General features: G+C 45.5%; 1 protein-coding gene across 1 annotated transcript in view; it reads left to right on the top strand.

Annotated features, from left to right (window-relative positions):
- The first annotated feature begins 1,434 nt into the window (after positions 1-1,434).
- EHD4 (EH domain containing 4) overlaps positions 1,435-19,028 on the top strand; it is a 50,570-nt gene continuing 32,976 nt past the window's right edge. Inside the window, exon 1 of the mRNA XM_084846373.1 lies at positions 1,435-1,776. Coding sequence (XP_084702499.1) covers positions 1,541-1,776 — 236 coding nt within the window. The 5' untranslated portion in view covers positions 1,435-1,540. The remainder of the gene's footprint in view (positions 1,777-19,028) is intronic.

Below are 19,028 nucleotides of genomic sequence, written 5' to 3'. Positions count from 1 at the left end.
TGTAAGGAAAGTCAGTGTTTCCCCCCATATTGCAGGGGAGGGGAACGAGGCTGAGAGGAAGTGGCTTGCCTAAGGCCACCCAGACATTTTATGGCAGAGGACAGATTCAAACCAGGTCTTTCCTGATCCATAGCCCAGTCTCTTCGCTACTATGCTACAACAGCTCTCATGGAGAGTATGTTATTACTAAATGGCTACAAATGGAGACTAAACTATGGAAAGTTCAGGGCCAAGAAGGAATTACAGTGAGGGGGGGGGGGGTGATAGGAAATCCCCTCCATTGTGCAATAGCATGAGACTACTGAGCTCTAGTGCTGAATAAACAGCATTCCTATCCCTCAACCTGCAGTATAGTTCTATCCTCCAATTACCATCACAAACTGACTAATTAGGTTTGAAGAGGAAGCTGTTTATCTAGGCATTGACCTAAGTGGCACACTGTGGGTGAACAGGGCATATTTATTTACCTGTCCTTCCCTGTGGTGTATGGGAGTTTGGTGAGAAGCTGCAGTCAGGGAAGGGCACTTTGCATTCCCAGACCCCTAATTTCACTGCTACCTTAAACTATTAAGAGTTCCGCTCCCTTCACACTTCGGAGTCCTTGGAGGGAGGATTATTGCTTAGGATCATAAAGTGCTTTTCCTTTCCTCCAGCGTTAATCTCTCCTTTCCCCCAGGATTTTATTAACCGCAAACTGATCAGAACCCTTGAAAGTTGATACTATCCTGAACTAGGAAAAGAGATGCACGTATCCCCTAATCTTAAATGCCCTCTCCAGGATACGCTAAACTGTTAGGTACGCTCAGTCCTCTTTAGGCTACATGGATTCCCCACAAACCAAGCCCAATTTTTGTTCTAAGTCCCTGCGTACTTGGAGAGCCTCTCTCTCTCCACCCACCCACCCCTCCGCGCTCCCCGAGCAGTGCTGCCAGCAGAGGATGAGCGGGCAAAGACCATTCGCACCCTATTTCGCGCGCTCTCACTCCCTCTGGGTGCCACAGCCAGGATTGGGGCCGCCGGCGTGCCCCCCACCCAGAGGGGGAAATCCAACGTAAGTCCTACTTAGAGTAAACCCATTGGAACGAATGAGACTGAAGTTAGCCCCGACGAACTTGCCCCATTCATTTCAATGGGTCTACTCTGAGCAGGGTTTATGTTGGCTTTAACCCACAGGGAGCGCGCAAGCGTGCTAGAGAGGAGCAGCAGCCGCCGCCGCCGCAGCTCCTTTTGCTCGTCCCCCCTTTCTTTCTGGGCAGCCCAGGGGGGCTTGAGCCGGCTAGGGGGTGGCAGGAGGAGGAGGACGCCGCCGCCCCTCCGTAACCTGGCACCCGCCGCCGAGAACTGCTCCGCTTGGCGCTACGACGAAGAACTCCGCGGCGCCTGCAGCCTCCGCCCCGGGGCGTCCCCGCCGCCCGAGCGAGGCAGGCGCAGACTAGAGATCCCCGCGGAAGGCGCGCGGGCAGGAAGGGCGGGGCGCGTCGTCCGCCGGCTCGGCCTTTCAGTCTGCCTGCCAGCGCGGCCGGGCGAGCGAGCGGTCGGGATGTTCAGCTGGCTGGGGAGGCAGGGCGGGCGCCAGAGGCCCGGGGAAGGCGAGGACGTGGTGGAGACGGTGACCGGCGGCCTGAAGGAGCTGTACGCCAAGAAGCTGCTGCCGCTGGAGGAGCACTACCGCTTCCATGAGTTCCACTCGCCCGCCCTGGAGGACGCGGACTTCGACAACAAGCCCATGGTGCTCCTCGTGGGCCAGTACAGCACGGGCAAGACCACCTTCATCAGGTAAAGCGCGTGCGCCGCCGCCTCGGGGGGGCAGCGCCGCCGCCGCCGCCGCCGCCTCCCCCCCCCTCCTCCTCCCAGGGCAGCGAATGGCGCGTCATCCGAGACGCGCGTCGCCTTTCGGCACCGGCTGGCCCATCCCTCCATTGGGAGCCCCGGTCTCCTGCCTCATCTCCTTCCCACCCACCTCCGTGGCATACATGTAGGAGGCGAAGCGTTCAGCTCCTCCGCGGAGGGGGCAGAGGGGCAGCCCTGCCGCTCTGAAGGGACTGCTTGCCAGCTGTTTGGAGATATAGGAACCCTGCGGAGGAGGGAGATCATCCTGCCCACGCTTACATCCTCCCTTAAGCCTCAATCCCCTGCATGTTGAGACGGAAAAAAGCCCTGCAGCTTTCAGCATTCCCCGGCCAGCCCAGATTATCTCCTGCAAAACTGCCCTGTGGTCTTTGTGATAAGTAACACATGCCAAGTTTGTTTGCGAGCTTCTTTCTCTTTCTTTCTTTGACTTGTAGCCCCAAAATGGTTGAAATTACAAGTTTAAGACAGGTTCCAGAATGCTGATTCAGACATGTTGACTTCCCCGTAGCACTTCATTCTGTGTACTCACCATTATCTGTAGAAGGGAATGTGTGACACATGAGTCCACACACCTAGAAGTATGTGTGCGGCTGTTCGACTTCTTTCTTCTTTATTTGTTACAATTATTTATATGCCGCCTTTTCAGGATACAAATCCTACCAAGGTGGCTTGCAAGTCATATAAAAATAACAAAACCAGAATAAAAGATATTAACAAATATAAATAATCATCAGAATCCTTCCCACAGGGCAGTTGGTAGAAGTTGACCCTGGGGACAGGGAGAGTGCAGCTGGTACAGGTGCCTTCCTGCTCTACTTCCCTTTCTCTCCTGGAATTCTTCCCAAAGGGCTCTGTGAATAGCACCGTGTTAATGTAATGTACATTTATACTCTTCTGTGCCTAGCTCAGCAATGATTTGGAGGCAGGGTGGCTGGTGTGTGCAGTGGTGAGGCCAGCCACTGTGTCCCACTGCATGCAGCCTGTTACGGTCAATGTTTTGCCGCAGGACTTGATTTGCTGAGTTTCAGGGAAGTGTATTTTGTCACAGGGGGTAAGCTGTTCAGAAGACCTCTTTGTTTGCCCTGGCAGTCTTAACTTTAAATGTAAGAGGCATTCTTCTCCCATCTTCATCTCCTTATTGGGAGTGAATTGAGGAGTGTATTTGTGTGTGGATATGCTTTCCTTTTGGACCAGTTCTGGCACCAAAAGGCAATTCAGATAAGCTTCAGTTTGTTAACTCTTATTGACAGGGATTTATCTAGGTAACTACCACAATGTATCTGACAAGGTGAATGCCTCAAGACAACCCACTAGTATTTTTAATGCTTTATCATCTTAATATCATTCATCTTTCCAAACAACCTGTAAGCTAAAGCATTAAAGGGAGCAATCCTATGGCCACTAGTCAGCGGCTAGACGGCCGTAGGATATCTGGTTTTCCCAGAGAACTGACCTTCCCCCACTTCTGTGCTGCCTTGCAGGCAGCACGGAAAAGCCCCATGCACCGTGCTCGCAAGAGGAGTGCGGAGCGGCCAGAATGGGGTGTTCCCGGGGGGTGTTCCAGGGTAGGGAGGGTGAAAATGCCTCCTCCCCTGCAATCGGCTGTCTAGCTGAAAATGAAATGCAGGAGAAGCACGGAGGGAACAATCCCCTCTGTGCTTCTCCTGCCCTGCATTGGATAGGTGGTCACCTCCGAGTTCAGAGGCAGCCGCCTATCTGCATAGAATTGTGCCCTTAATGCTCCATTTTACACACTGAGAACTAGGCCTGAGAACAGTTGGGATCCATTAGCTCTCATTACAGTGGTAATACTGTTAACACACCGTTTAATCCAAGATGTGTCTTCTCACAAATTGTGTGGTTTTCATTACCATCCACTGTTTGTTGTCTCTTTCAGTATTGCCCCTTAATAGATGTGTACCTTAATTTAACTTGCATAAAGTGGGATTGTCCCTTTTGTCCCAGGTTTGTAATGAAATGTAAGTATTCTGGAACCAAATTAGCCCTCCCTTCCCAGATACTTGTGTCAAATATTTCATAACCACTCAAACCATACAGTCTCTAACCTTTTATAAATCTGTTCAGTGCTCTCTCTCCATGTGGTAAATGGTCACTGCACAGGTTCATCCTCCTGCAGTCCTTAGCTCATTACCTAGTACGTTAGAATGTACCTCTTTCAGTACTTTACTTTTCTTTCTCCAGTTATCCTGAGTTTTATATATCTACCTTCATAAGGTCAGTATTACACCCATAGGTAAATATCCCAACAAGTTTTATATATGCCTTCAAGAAAAAACAAGCAGCACAGGGTAAAAACCTTTAGTCATACTACAATAACTTGTTCGTCTTTAAGGTGCCAAAATACTTGCTTTTTTCTTGTAAATATTTAAAGGCAATTCAATTTCCTTGGGATAGAGATGTTTCAGGGAGCTGGAGGGGTTGACCTTGAGATTGATGTTGATTGAGTCACAGGCTGTAGTTTCTGTTGTGAAGGGCACAGTGGAGAATGCCGTGTACAACATAGAAGGGTGTGTGGCTGAAATCATGTAAGACAGGATTTTTCATAAACTTATGTGCTTTGAAAAGGTAGCACAGACAACATCTTAGGCAGCATTTCTATACATTTCAGAGGCACCACAGTTATAGCAGCTTCCTTTGATTCTGCTAGTGTACTTTTCTGCTAAATATTTGTTTTCTTCTTCCATTATTTACCTAAACATTTTCAAAACAAATATCAAATTTTATTTAGCCTTTAGACCCAAAATCTAATGATTAAGCCCTTTTATAGAATTTAAATGCTTACAGAATACTTTTATTTGGGTAAAGCTTTCCTTCTTTTTGTTCTAGCTCATAGAGGAAAAGCATATAATTGAACCATTTTTCCTGTACTATACATTATTACACTGTATAAAAATCATCAAAAATAACTTGTTCAGCATTCCTACTGTTGCATTTTCTGCATGTTACACATTATGTCAAAACCCTAATTTGTCAGTAAGACATTCCTTTTGACTTTACTATCAAGCCCAAAGCATACATTTGAGGTGTTCCACAACTGCAGTTTTGTTTCATTTATCAAAAGTGACTTTGAACTTGTCTATAAAAATGTTCACTTCAAAATATCAGAAAGATAATTGTAGATGTTAATAGAATAAAATGTTGACCAGCTACTTCTAGTTACGTTTTTCATGTACATTCTTTTTAAATTCCACAAAATTCTTACTTTCTTCCAGGCCATGGGAAAACTAGAAAGAACCGTTTTTTTTTCCCCTAGCGCTTTGTTTAACACCCTTAGACCAGCAAACTAAAATGCAATAAATTTCCTCATTATGAAGTCTTACAATTAATGTTTGTTCAACTGTCCTGTACCACAGCAGAATATGTAAATATCTGAAAAATCTGGACATCATCAAATACCTTTATTACCTTTCTGCTCTGCTCTCCTCAAACAATACAAAAATTAGAAATTAAACTGTCCTGACACTATGCTTTTACAAGCCTTATTCCTTTGGTTCTCATGGTCAGTCAAGGTGAGGTTGGAGGATGGGGAAAGATGCACAGAGGGTGCAGCAATTGTTGCTTTTGAAAATGCCTTGGATAGTTTATTGTTTGATGAGGTGTTCTACAACCAGTCAGCCTTCAAAACAAAAACAGTGTTGTCCAGCAGCAGCAAATTCCTCATGAGCCAATTGGAAGCCTGGAAAAACGTAATGTGCCATGTGAGGGTCATCAAGTTTGGCACCAGGTGAATTGAGAATGCAAGGGAGCTCCATTGCTGGGCTGCCACCACCAAAAAGACCCTATCCCTGATAGCCCCTTGCCCCCACTTCTCCTCACCAGGTCAGACTTTAAAAAGTGTCTTAGGAAGCAAAGCTATGGCCACTAAACACTGTCTAGAGGGCCATAGGATTTTTCGGTTTCTGGGAACTAAGGCCATAGCTAGGGCTCCAAACGCGGTTCCCAGAAACCACGCTCCCTGCCCCTGCCGCCCATATCCAGTGTGGTTCTCTCCATGCCAGCTATGTCTTCACACTCGGAGACTGAACGCGGAGACAGGGAAAAGGGGGCAGTCCTGGAGGCAGGGAGGGGAAGAGACCGTGGAAGCCACGTTACACAATTTCCTATGCACCACTCAGCTTCCTTCCCTCTGCCTCCCTGCAGCCCCAGCTAGACAGCCAAAATTGTCTGTCTAGCCAAAAATGCAGGGTGGACGGAGCATGGAGATGAGGATCAGCTCCATGCAACTGCTGCCCTGCACTGGATACTCAGCAGCATCCAACTTCGGAGGCTGCCAACTATCTCAATAGGATTGCGCCCTTAACAACAGGTTCCTATTATTTATTAATACTTATATACCACTTAATATCCCCTTCATGGATCACTGCCTTGTTGTGGCGAAGGGGCTTGCGTAACTCAGTGAAGCCATAAGCTATGCCGTGCAGGGCCACCCAAGACGGACAGGTCATGGCAGAGAGTTCTGACAAAATGTGGTCCACTGGAGAAGGAAATGGCAACCCACTCCAGTATTCTTGCCAAGAAAAGCCCATGGAACAGATCACAAGGCTAAAAGAGATGACACCGGAAGATGAGCCCCTCAAGTCGGAAGGTGTCCAATATGCTACTGGGGAAGAGCAGAGGGTATTTCCAAGTAGCGCCAGAAAGAGTGAAGCGGCTGGGCCAAACCCGAAAGGACACTCAGCTGTGGATGTGTCTGGTGGTGAAAAGAAAATCCGATGCTGTAAAGAACAATATTGTTTAGGAACCTGGAATGTCAGATCAATGAATCAAGGTAAGCTGGAGGTGGTCAAACATGAGATGGCAAGATTGAACATCGACATCTTGGGAATCAGCGAACTAAAATGGACAGGCATGGGTGAATTTAATTCAGGTGACCATCATATCTACTATTGTGGGCAAGAATCCCTTAGAAGAAATGGAGTAGCACTCATAGTCAACAAAAGGGTGGGAAAAGCAGTACTGGGGTACAATCTTAAAAATGATAGAATGATCTCAGTACGAATCCAAGGCAAACCATTCAACATCACAGTAATTCAAGTCTATGCCCCAACCACTGAGGCCGAAGAAGCTGAGGTTGATCGGTTCTATGAAGACCTACAACACCTTCTAGAACTAACACCAAAAAAAGATGTCCTCTTCATCATAGGGGATTGGAACGCTAAAGTAGGAAGTCAAGAAATCACCGGGATAACAGGCAGGCATGGCCTTGGTGTACAAAATGAAGCAGGACAAAAGCTAATAGAGTTTTGCCAAGAGAACATGCTGATCATAGCAAACACTCTTTTCCAACAGCACAAGAGGCGACTCTACACATGGACGTCACCAGATGGTCAATATCGAAATCAGATTGATTATGTCCTTTGCAGCCAAAGATGGAGAAGCTCCATACAGTCAGTAAAAACAAGACCTGGAGCTGACTGTGGCTCAGATCATGAGCTGCTTCTTGCAAAATTTCGGCTGAAATTGAAGAACGTAGGGAAAACCACTAAACCGTTCAGGTATGACCTAAATCATATCCCTGATGAATATACAGTGGAGGTGAGGAATAGATTTCAGGGATTAGACCTGATAGACAGAGTGCCTGAGGAACTATGGACGGAGGTCTGTAACATTGTTCAGGAGGCAGCAACGAAATCCATCCCAAAGAAAAAGAAATGCAAGAAAGCAAAGTGGCTGTCTGATGAGGCTTTACAAGTAGCTGAGGAAAGAAGGGAAGTGAAAAGCAAGGGAGAAAGGGGAAGATATACCCAACTGAATGCAGAGTTCCAGAGAATAGCAAGGAGAGACAAGAAGGCCTTCTTAAATGAACAATGCAAAGAAATCGAGGAAAACAATAGAATGGGAAAGACTAGAGATCTCTTCAAGAAAATCAGAGATCTCAAGGGAACGTTTTGTGCAAAGACGGGCATGATAAAGGACAAAGAAGGCAGGGACCTAACAGAAGCAGATGAGATTAAGAAGAGGTGGCAAGAATACACAGAAGAACTATACAGGAAAGATCTCAGTGTCCCTGATAGCCATGATAGTACGGTCACTGAACTTGAGCCGGACATCCTAGAGAGTGAAGTCAAGTGGGCCTTAGGAAGCATTAGTAACAACAAAGCTAGCGGAGATGACAGTATTCCAGCCGAGCTATTTAAAATCCTAAAAGATGATGCTGTTAAAGTGCTGCATTCAATATGCCAACAAATCTGGAACACTCAACAGTGGCCACAAGACTGGAAAAGGTCAGTTTACATTCCAATTCCAAAGAAGGGCAACGCCAAAGAGTGTTCAAACTACCGCACCATTGCGCTCATTTCACATACCAGCAAGGTGATGCTCAAAATCCTACAAGCTAGGCTTCAGCAGTATGCGAACCGAGAACTACCGGAAGTACAAGCTGGGTTTCAAACAGGCAGAGGAACTAGAGATCAAATCGCCAACATTCGCTGCATCATGGAGAAAGCAAGAGAATTCCAGAAAAACGTCTATTTCTGCTTCATTGACTACGCTAAAGCCTTTGATTGTGTGGATCACAACAAACTGTGGCAAATTCTTAAAGTGATGGGAGTACCAGACCACCTTACCTGTCTCCTGAGAAACCTGTACGAGGGTCAAGAAGCAACAGTAAGAACCAGACATGGAACAACCGATTGGTTCAAAATTGGGAAAGGAGTATGACAAGGCTGCATATTGTCACCCTGCTTATTTAACTTATATGCAGAGTATATCATGAGAAATGCCGGGTTGGATGAATCAGAGGTCGGAATTAAGATTGCTGGGAGAATTATCAACAACCTCCGATATGCAGACGATACCACCCTAATGGCAGAAAGCGAAGAGGATCTAAAGAGCCTCTTGTTGAGGGTGAAAGAGGAGAGTGCAAAAGCTGGTTTGAAACTCAACATTAAAAAAACTAAGATCATGGCATCTGGCCCCATCACTTCCTGGCATATAGAAGGGGAAGAAATGGAAGCAGTGACAGATTTTACTTTCTTGTGCTCCAAGATCACCGCAGACAGTGACTGTAGCCATGAAATTAAAAGACGCTTGCTCCTTGGGAGGAAAGCTATGGCCAACCTAGACAGCATAGTAAGAAGCAGAGACATCACCTTGCCGACAAAGGTCCGTCTAATCAAAGCTATGGTTTTCCCAGTAGTAATGTATGGCTGTGAGAGCTGGACTATAAGGAAGGCTGAGCGCCGAAGAATTGATGCTTTCGAACTGTGGTGCTGGAGAAGACTCTTACGAGTCCCCTGGACTGCAAGGAGGTCAAATCAGTCCATCCTAAAGGAAATCAGCCCTGAGTGCTCATTGGAAGGACAGATACTGAAGCTGAAGCTCCAATATTTTGGCCACCTAATGCGAAGAGAAAACTCCCTGGAAAAGACCCTGATGCTGGGAAAGACTGAAGGCAAAAGGAGAAGGGGACGGCAGAGGATGAGATGGCTAGATAGCATCACGGATGCAATGAATATGAACTTGAGCACGCTCCGGGAGAGAGCGCAGGACAGGAAGGCCTGGCGTGCTATGGTCCATGGGGTCACGAAGAGTCGGACACGACTGAACGACTGAACAACAACAACAACAACCACTTAATATAATGAAATCTCTACGTGGTTCACATATTAAAAATAAAATTTCAATACGCTATTAAAAACAACTTCACTATAACAACAATACAAATCACATTTAACTACACTGTTAAAAATAATAATACAAAGCAATACAAGGAACGGTAAGTTGAAGCAGTGTATAATTAATTGTAATAAATTACAAGCCAGAGAAAGCCTGGGTGAACAAGTGCATTTTCAGGAGAAGTTTAAAACATACTGCAGTTTCTGCCTCCTGAACTGTATGGGGGAGGGTGTTCCAGAGAGTGGGTGCTGCCACCAAGAAGGCCCACCTTCGAGATATTACGTGGTAACATTCTGTTGGTCATGGAATGACTAGCAAGGCCTCCTTTGAAGATCTTAAAAGTCAGCTGGGTATCCTGGTTCCAAGTTGTTTAGGGAGCAAGCAGCCCTTCAGATATCATGGTTCTGGATATTAAGGCTTTAAGGGCACAGTCCTATTCATGTTTAGACAGAAAAAATGTCCTACAACTCCCAGCATGTCTGAGTTAGCCATTCCAGCTGGAGCATGCTGAGAGTTGTAGGAATTTTTCTGTCTAAACATGTATAGGATTGTGCTTTAAAGGTTAAAACCAGCAGTTTGGTTTCATAAATGAACTGGCAGCTAGGGAAGCTCTTTATGTATTGGTGAGATAAGTTCATTTCTAAATGTACCAATGAACAGCCTTACAGCTGTATTCTGGACCAGTTGAACTTTTGGAAGAGCTTTGAAAGGCAGACTGACATAAAGGGTAATATGCTAATTGAACTTGGATGTTACTTGAACTGTGGCTAAGTGATATTACTCTAGAAAGGGTTACAGCTGGCAAGTTAGCCAAAGCTGGTTAAAGGTACAGGACAAACCTTATGGTCAACCTTGTAATCTTGGTTTTATCGGTTTGAGCATCTGTTTATTGGCCTTCATTCAGCTCATTAGCAGCAATTCTAGACACCTGTCAAATGTTATCATCTCACCTGGTTTGATGAAAGGGGGAAGTAAAGTTGAGTGTCATCAGCATACTGATGACATCTTGCTCCAAACCTACATAACCTCTCCCAACTACTTCCTGTTAAACAATATGGGACATAAGATGGAACCTTGCAGAACTGCACAATAAAAATGCCATGAGGTTGAGCAGCTGTCTCCTAGCATCACCGTATGGAAGTTTGGTTTTTTAAAAAAACAGGTGTCTGGAGGCAATTTGGGGATGGATATGAGGAAACAAGTTGAGGCTTAATCCAGATGAGATGGAAGTATTGCAGGTGAGGAAACCTGCTGATCTGGATGAATGTGTAAGACCTGTGTCTGATGGGGTTGAACTACACTGAAGGACCAAACGCACAGCTTGGGGGATTCTCATAGTCTCAGCGCCATCTATGGCAATGCTGCTAGCATCAGTTACCAGGGGTGCCTTTTATTAGCTTCGGTTGATTCACCATCCATGCCCTGGTTACGTCCAGATGAAGCTACTGTAACATGCTCTATGTGGGAATGCCTAAGACAGTTCAGAAGCTTCAGCTGGTGTCTGGCTGCTTTTGGGGGGCTGGGTGATTAGAACATATAACACCAGTGGTGCCAGTTGCCAGTGTGTTTCTGGAGCCAATTTAAACTGCTGGTGGGCACCATTAAAGTCATAACTGGCTTCAGCCAGGTTATTTAAAGAATTGTCTGCATGAATATGAACCTGCTTGGGTCCTAGAACTGGCCACAGAGAGCCTGCTCATGTGCCCACTATTAGGCTGCCAGCATGAGAAACAGGGCCTTTTCTGTGGTGGCCCCATCCTTATGAATGTCCTACTATGGGATGTATATGTGGCTCCCTCCCTGACTGTTTTTAATCAGGCTTTAAAGACTTGGAAGTTCCAGTCTGCTTTTAATGAGCCCATTCAAAGTCCATCTTTATTTTATAAATGTGAGTTTTAATTGTTGTTTTAAATGTTTTAGGCTGCTGTTTAGTTAATTGTATCTTTATGTTTTATTGTTTTCAATTTGACTTTGTAAACCACCCCAAGGCTTTGCTTCAAAAAAGGAGGGAAAATATTTTAAATAAATAAGGGCATGATCCTATGGGGTTAGGCAGCCACCTCTGAACTCAGAGGCAAACACCTATCCAATGTAGGGTAGGAGAAGCACAGAGGGGATCGTCCCCTCCATGCTTCAGCCGTCCTGCATTTGTGGCTAGATAGCTGATTTCAGCTGTCTAGCCACAGGAAGGCGGAGCGGGGGAGGCAGCTGCCGGACAACACATAGGATGTGTTGTACCGGCATTTCCGCCTTCCCCACCCCAGAACGCCCCCCTGGAACCCTGTTTTCGCCGCTCTGCACTCTTCTTCCAAGCGCGGGTCCATTCTGAGCTGCCTGCAAGGTAGTGTGGGAAGGGGGGAAAGTCGGTTCTCTGGGAACCGACCTCAGAGCACGGGCTCTGAGGTCGGTTCCCCGAAACTGACATATCCTATAGCCATCTAGCCACTGACTAGCAGCCATAGGATTGCTCCTTCTGAGACACCCCTCTTATTTGTGTGATGCCTCCAGTTCACAACCTGAGCTGATGGCCCAGAATAATACCACGGTTGATGGAATCAGCAGGTGCCGAGAGATCCAGGAGAACTAAGAGGGTTGCACTCTCCCATCTTTCTCCCAGTGTGGATTGTCCAATAGGGTGGGCAAAGCAGTTTCATTTCCAAAACCAGATTAAAGATCTGAGTAATCAGGTTCATCCAGGAATATCTGAGTTGGACAGCAGCCACCACTCAGTTATAGGGATGTTGGAGAAATCCGCAATGAAACCAAATGAGTTCAGATTTTAATGAATCTGACCTGCGGATTCCACAGTGGAGTGACCTGTCAGGCGGATTCCACAGACTTGTGGAACATTTTTCTAACTTTCCTGAATTTTGTGCAAATTTCATCGTTACAAAATACACATTAAAAAAACCCCACCAAAAATGTGCATTTCCTCCATAGGCTAAAGCTGAACATGAGCATTTCAGGGGGATTGGGGGATTTCCGCACATCCACATTTGTGTAAATGCTAATTTGTGCAAATTCGGAAACAAAAAAAATCTGAGTCCGTCAGCGCGCAGATGACAGAACAAAAGGCACCTGACAATCTGTGAAACACAGAATGGATTTTATACAATCCGTACATCCCTACTCAAATACCTTGCCCAAAAAGGAAAGTTGGCCGCTGATAGAAAATTGCCAAGATCTTCTGGGGTCTATGAAACTTTCCTATAAATCCATAAATGGTAAACACATATCTATAAACAGACAAACAAATAAGAAAGAGAAAAATAGGGCTGGGGAACAGAAGAGGAGGAGGATACAGGCATTTTCATATACGTATCTTAATTTTATAGAGCCGCCGGAACTCCAGATTTTGCTTTTGCTTCTCACTAATTTAAGATCATTCTTTCTTTAATAGCTAAGTCAAGTAGGTATTTGATCTAGGTTTTGTTTTTGAGGAAGGGATGTTAGGGCTGTTTTCCATTGGGGTAACACCAGCCTCTTTGCCACCATGGCTGCACTAAGTAGCCAGGTGTGTTAACAGCTGGATATCCCATCCCATTTTTTCCAAAAACAAATTTTTTTTAATCAAGGTGGCGTGTTCATAAGAAAACCATATTCAATACTCTCACTGGCCAGGTTCACTCTGCTGAATTTCTCCATGTCACATGTACCGGATTGCATGCAGAAAGGTTAGTGTGTGAACCAAACAGTACACGGAGTAAGCCAGCGGCCATCTCTGTGATTGTGGTTGCATTTTTGGCAGTAGCCACAGCCATAGAAGTGGTTGCTAGATAATTGCATGTACTATCCAGTTTATACCAAACCTTCTCCATGCAGTCATGTACCTGTGTGTGCAAACATGTAGAGAAATTTGTTAGTGTGAACCACCCTTCTTGACTGTGAGGCAGAGCGGAGAGTATCCATACAGGCACATCCCAACTGCCCAAGTTTACTGTAGTTCTTCTGAGATGGCTTATCCATCTTGGCCTCTTGGCGTTGTAAAGATGGGACTTCCTCCTACTGGTTTCAAATGTCTTGAGTGTTATTTCAAACAGGATTCCCACTCTTCAGCAAACATCCTCTGCCCTTTGATGCTTGTAAGACAAAAATACTTTTCAGCCCGGTAACTGGGTGGAGTGCTCATGGAAGAGGAAAGAGATCTTCCCTGTTTGCTCTGTATCTGCCCATCAGAATAATTGCCAGTTTGGCCTTACTTCATCCTAGAAGCCCATTGGTTAATGAAATATTTTCATGCTGCTGAAGCAAGTATACTTCAGATTGGTGATTCTCAAATGTCCTATCTTTGCATGTCTGCCATGGAACGTCTGTGCATTGTAGAAGGCTCCATGTTGCACTGTTCTCAACTATGGGTGAGAGGAAGGCAATTGACAACCTCCCTGGAGTCCAATGAATATGAGCAATATTTATTATAGATTAAAAATTGTTGACTCAGTTAATTAACAGTAAAGAAAATAAATAAATAAAGGCAGGCAGGCAGGCACAGATGAAGCCAGTCCCAAGCCACTTTTCATTATGTGGTAATGATGATGACAGTTGTTGGTAACTAGTGATAAAAAAAGTTGCTTTCAGTCTATTCTACTGCACATGGTCACTCTTCCTCTACTTTCTGATATCTTTTCTGTTGGCTTCTTCTCTTCTTCAGGGTCTCTCTCCAGCTTCTTTTCAGTTTTCCCAACTAGGAAAACATGGAGTCGCCTTCTGAGACTGATTCAGTTTAAAAACAGATTTTCATGAATTTGGGTTTGCTCCTCCTGTGGCATATATAGTCATGTAATGGGGTGAATACACGAGGAAAAAAAATGCTTTCTCACCTTACTTTTTCTTCCCTTATTCTTTCACATACATCTTCCTCCACTTGCCCTACATTCTATGACCTCATTGAAGTGGGTGTTACATAGTCAATTTCGGTGGAGCACTGGCTGAGCTTAATTGGGTTTCACCATTTCCTCGTGTGAATGGAGAGTTCACCCTGAAACACACCCCTCCCCCGGCTGTGCAAGCATAGCAACGCATGTCCAGTATTATAGATTTTTCCCCACTGTGGAAAAGTTTACCCCAGAATTCCCTGGAACGCAGTTTACCCCAGAATTCCCTGAAAACAGCTACTTTAGATGAGCATAGCAGGGAAAGTGGAATCACTTTTGGTACTATGCTAATTTAAAACAGATAATTGATTTGATGGAAGTTAGCTTCAGGTGTTGCTTTCAGGAATTCTGTGAAAAATTGACTTCATTCAGTGGGAAGAAGAGGGGAAAGTTCACATGATGATAGAAGACCAAGAATCAGCTTTGCAGCATTCACAGGATTTGTGTTGTGTGAACTGCTCTACATTTTGCAAATTAACTTAGGGAGCAATCCTGTGCGTGTTTAGATGGAGAAAAGGCCTACAACTCCCAGCATGCCCCAGCCAGCAAAGCTGGTTGGGGAATGCGGAGGCTTTCATTGATATTAGAATATTCCTTTAGATGAGAAATGTGTAAACTGAGAAGGAAGAGGATAAAATAAAATGTATGCCTACTGGTTAGGGCTCTAGTCCTGTGTTAGACTGTGCTGCAATATTCTGACTTTGACCAAGTTAGTAAGCATGCTTACTTCCAAGTCTCTAGGCTTTCCTCATAGAGAAGATGCTCCACACCCTTGATCATTTGCCCTTTCCTGAACCTTCTCCAGCACTACAATATTCATTTAGAAATGGATTGATCAGAACTGTACACAGTGTTATAAACGTAGCTGCACTATGACATTATGATTTCTGCCATTTAATATTCCCTTCCCTAATAATTCATAACATTGAATTTGGCTTTTTTTTACTGCTGTAGCACATCAACCTGATTTTTCAGTGAACTATTAGCATGGCTAGCATATGTAGCTGATTGCAGTATTGTTGCCTAAATGTTGGTGCAGGATGGAGTGGAATACTTTATTTATTTATATTTTATTTATTTATTTATTTATTTATTTCTATACCGCCCAATAGCCGAAGCTCTCTGGGCGGTTCACAAAAACTAAAACCAAACAACACACATTAAAACAATTTAAAATAAATAGAACATTAAAACCACAATATAACAATACAACCACAATAAAACCTAGCAGCAGTACAGGAGTTTAAAATACAGATTTAAAACAGCAAAGATAAAAATTTAGAAAGCTAAAATGCCTGGGAAAATAAAAAGGTCTTCACCTGGCACCGAAAGGAGTACAATGTAGGCGCCAGGCAAACCTCACTAGGGAGCTCATTCCAGAGCCGGGGTGCCACAACAGAAAAAGCCCTCCTCCTAGTAGCCACCCGCCTCACTTCCTTTGGCAGGGGCTCACGGAGAAGGGCCGCTGATGATGATCTTAAGGTCCGGGCAGGCACATATGGGAGGAGGCGATCCTTCAGTTAACCTGGCCCCAAGCCGTTAAGGGCTTTGAATGTTAACACCAGCACTTTGAATCGGGCCCGGAAATGGACCGGCAGCCAGTGCAGCTGGAAAAGTACTGGCGTAATATGAGCTCGCAGGCCAGTCCCTGTTAACAATCTTGCTGCCCTATTTTGGACCAGCTGAAGTTTCCGGACCATTTTCAAAGGCAGCCCCACGTATAACGCATTGCAGTAATCCAGACGAGAAGTTATCAGAGCATGGATAACTGTAGCTAGGCTATCTCTGTCCAGATAAGGGCGTAGTTGGTATACCAGCCTAAGCTGATAAAAAGTGCTCCGTGCCACTGAGTTCACCTGTGCCTCAAGTGACAGTTCTGGATCCAAGAGCACCCCCAAACTACGAACCTGATCCTTTAGGGGGAGTGCAACCCCCTCCAGAACAGGTTGATTATCACCTAGCCGGGCAGACGAACCACCCACTAACAGTACCTCCGTCTTGTCTGGATTGAGTTTCAGTTTATTGGCCCTCATCCAGTCCATTACCGTGCCCAGGCACTGGTTCAGAACAGCCACTGCCTCACCTGGTTTTGATGAGAAAGAGAGATAGAGCTGGGTGTCATCCGCATATTGATGGCACCTCAGCCCACACCTCCGGATAACCTCCCCCAGCGGTTTCATGTAGATGTTAAACAGCATGGGGGATAGAATAGAGCCCTGTGGAATCCCATGGCACAATTGCCATGGCACAGAGCAATAATCCCCCAGCACCACCTTCTGGAATCGGCCATCCAAGTAGGAGCGGAACCACTGTAGTGCAGTGCCTCCAACTCCCAACCCAGACAACCTATCCAGAAGGATACCATGGTCGATGGTATCGAAAGCCGCTGAGAGGTCCAGGAGAATCAACAGGGTCGCACTCCCCCTGTCCCTCTCCCGGCAAAAGTCATCCCACAGGGCGACCAAGGCAGTTTCCGTTCCAAAACCAGGCCTGAAGCCTGATTGAAATGGATCTAGATAATCCGTTTCATTCAACAGTGCCTGGAGCTGTCCTACAACCACCCGCTCAAGCACCTTGCCCAGGAAGGGGATGTTGGCCACTGGCCTATAATTGTTAACATCCTCTGGGTCCAGGTTAGGCTTTTTCAGGAGTGGTCTAATTACTGCCTCTTTTAAAGCGGCAGGCACCACTCCCTCTCTCAAGGAGGAATTTACAACCTCCTGGACCCAGCCGGACAACCCCTCCTTGTTTGATTTAATAAGCCATGAAGGGCAAGGGTCAAGCACACAAGTGGTCGATCGGACTTGGCCAAGCACCTTGTCCGCATCCTCAGGCCTCAGTAACTGAAACTCATCCAATAAAACTGGACCAGACGGTGCTCTGAACGCCTCTACCAATGGAACTGCATTAATCGTGGTGTCCAATTCATGACGAATCTGAGCGACTTTATCCTCAAAGTGCCGCGCAAACCTGTCACAGCGTGCTACCGAGGGTTCCACCGTCTCTCTCCCTGGCCCAGAATGTAACAGGCCGCGAACCACTCGGAAAAGCTCCGCCGGACGACACTGAGAAGATGCAATGCTGGTGGAAAAGAACTGCCTCTTTGCCACCCTCACCGCCACAGAGTAGGCTCGATAGTGGGCTCTTACCTGTGTTCGAAACTTTAAGAAACAACAAAGTATCTGTAGGTACTGGAGCATAATTACAAGGAAACTGAACCTTTTTTTTTATTAGAGGTATGTAATAGGGATATGGAATGTCATGCAAAATTGATGCATCCCTCGTGTCTTCTATTCTGCCTTTATTTTTTCCATATGTACAGCAGCAGGATGTAGATAACCCAATAAATGCTGCTAGATCATTATTTGAGGATGTGGGTGGGTAGGTTGTCACATTAATTGCACAGGTTCATTTGAGAGAAGATTGGAAATTGCTGCTCGACATGCTGGCTGAAATTGAATTACTCTAGCTTTTATTGTAGCTACCAAAGACTTAACAAATATATTTATATTACTAAGGGCACAATCCTATCCAGATAGGCGGCCGCCTCCAACGTCGGAGGCGACCGCCTATCCAAAGCAAGGAGGGCAGGAGAAGCACGGAGGGGATCATTCCCTCCACTTTTCTCTTGCCCTGCATTTTTGGCTAGACAACCGATTGCAACTGTCTAGCCGCAGGAGGAAGGTTCAGGAAAGGGCAAATGATCAAGGCTGCTGTACGACACATTGGATGTACATTGGATGTGTCGTACAGGCATTTCCCCCCACCCTGGAATGCCCCCAGCCACGCACGTTTTCAGCTGCTCCGCACTCCTCTTGTGAGCGCGGAGGATGGGGCTGCTCCGTACTGCCTGCAAGGCAGTGCGGAATTGCGGGGAGGTTGGTTCTCTGGGAAACGACCTCGGAGCACAGGTTCCGAGGTCAGTTCCGGGATAACACGCTATCTTATGGCCATCTAGCTGCTGTCTAGCGGCCATAGGATTACTCCCTAAAATAAGTAGTTAATAAATATTCAGGACAAGATTTAACCAATCATTTTGATGTACATTTTCCTTATGGTTGGCACACTGTCGACTGACGGGTCAAATATGGTCATTTGACTGGCTATTATTTAAGCACGGTCAGATATTCCTCAAAGACAAGAATGCCACTGTGCAGGTGGCAACTTACCTTTTAAATATTTGATTATGGTATCATTGGTTAGCAAGGGAAGGAGTAAGAGTTGTTTGCCCCATGGGTCTGTAGCACATGGGGCAAACCCAGCATCATAGTGAAAAAAAGTCTTCAGTCCTGAAAAGCATGTCACTCTATCTCTCAATTTAAGATTGGAAAAGCGCACTAAGAGTTGTCTCAGTATTCAGATGAACAGGAAGAAGGAGTCATTGGTGATAAATTTGATGATGCAGATGGAAATTAGTTCAAGCATTAGTTCAAGCTGATGATGCTTCAGGAATTAGCCTGCAGCCAACTTAGCAAACCTGCTTTTTAAAAAATGACTGTAAAAAGTAATTGCAGTTCCTTGCTCTCTCTTTAAAAAAGAAAAAGAAAACAAGAAAACTGGAAGTATAAGCTGATCCTGCTGTTCCAGGATAAAAGCCAAAGAAAAGAACTACTCAATGAATCATTCATATTTACAGAAACCTTACCTTACATTGTTATGCTAGAAGAA

Source organism: Heloderma suspectum, chromosome 1, assembly GCF_057233095.1.
Source record: "Heloderma suspectum isolate Gila_16-S chromosome 1, 16-S_ref, whole genome shotgun sequence".
NCBI classification, from domain to species: domain Eukaryota; kingdom Metazoa; phylum Chordata; class Lepidosauria; order Squamata; family Helodermatidae; genus Heloderma; species Heloderma suspectum.
This window is presented reverse-complemented; position numbering and strand designations above follow the sequence as displayed.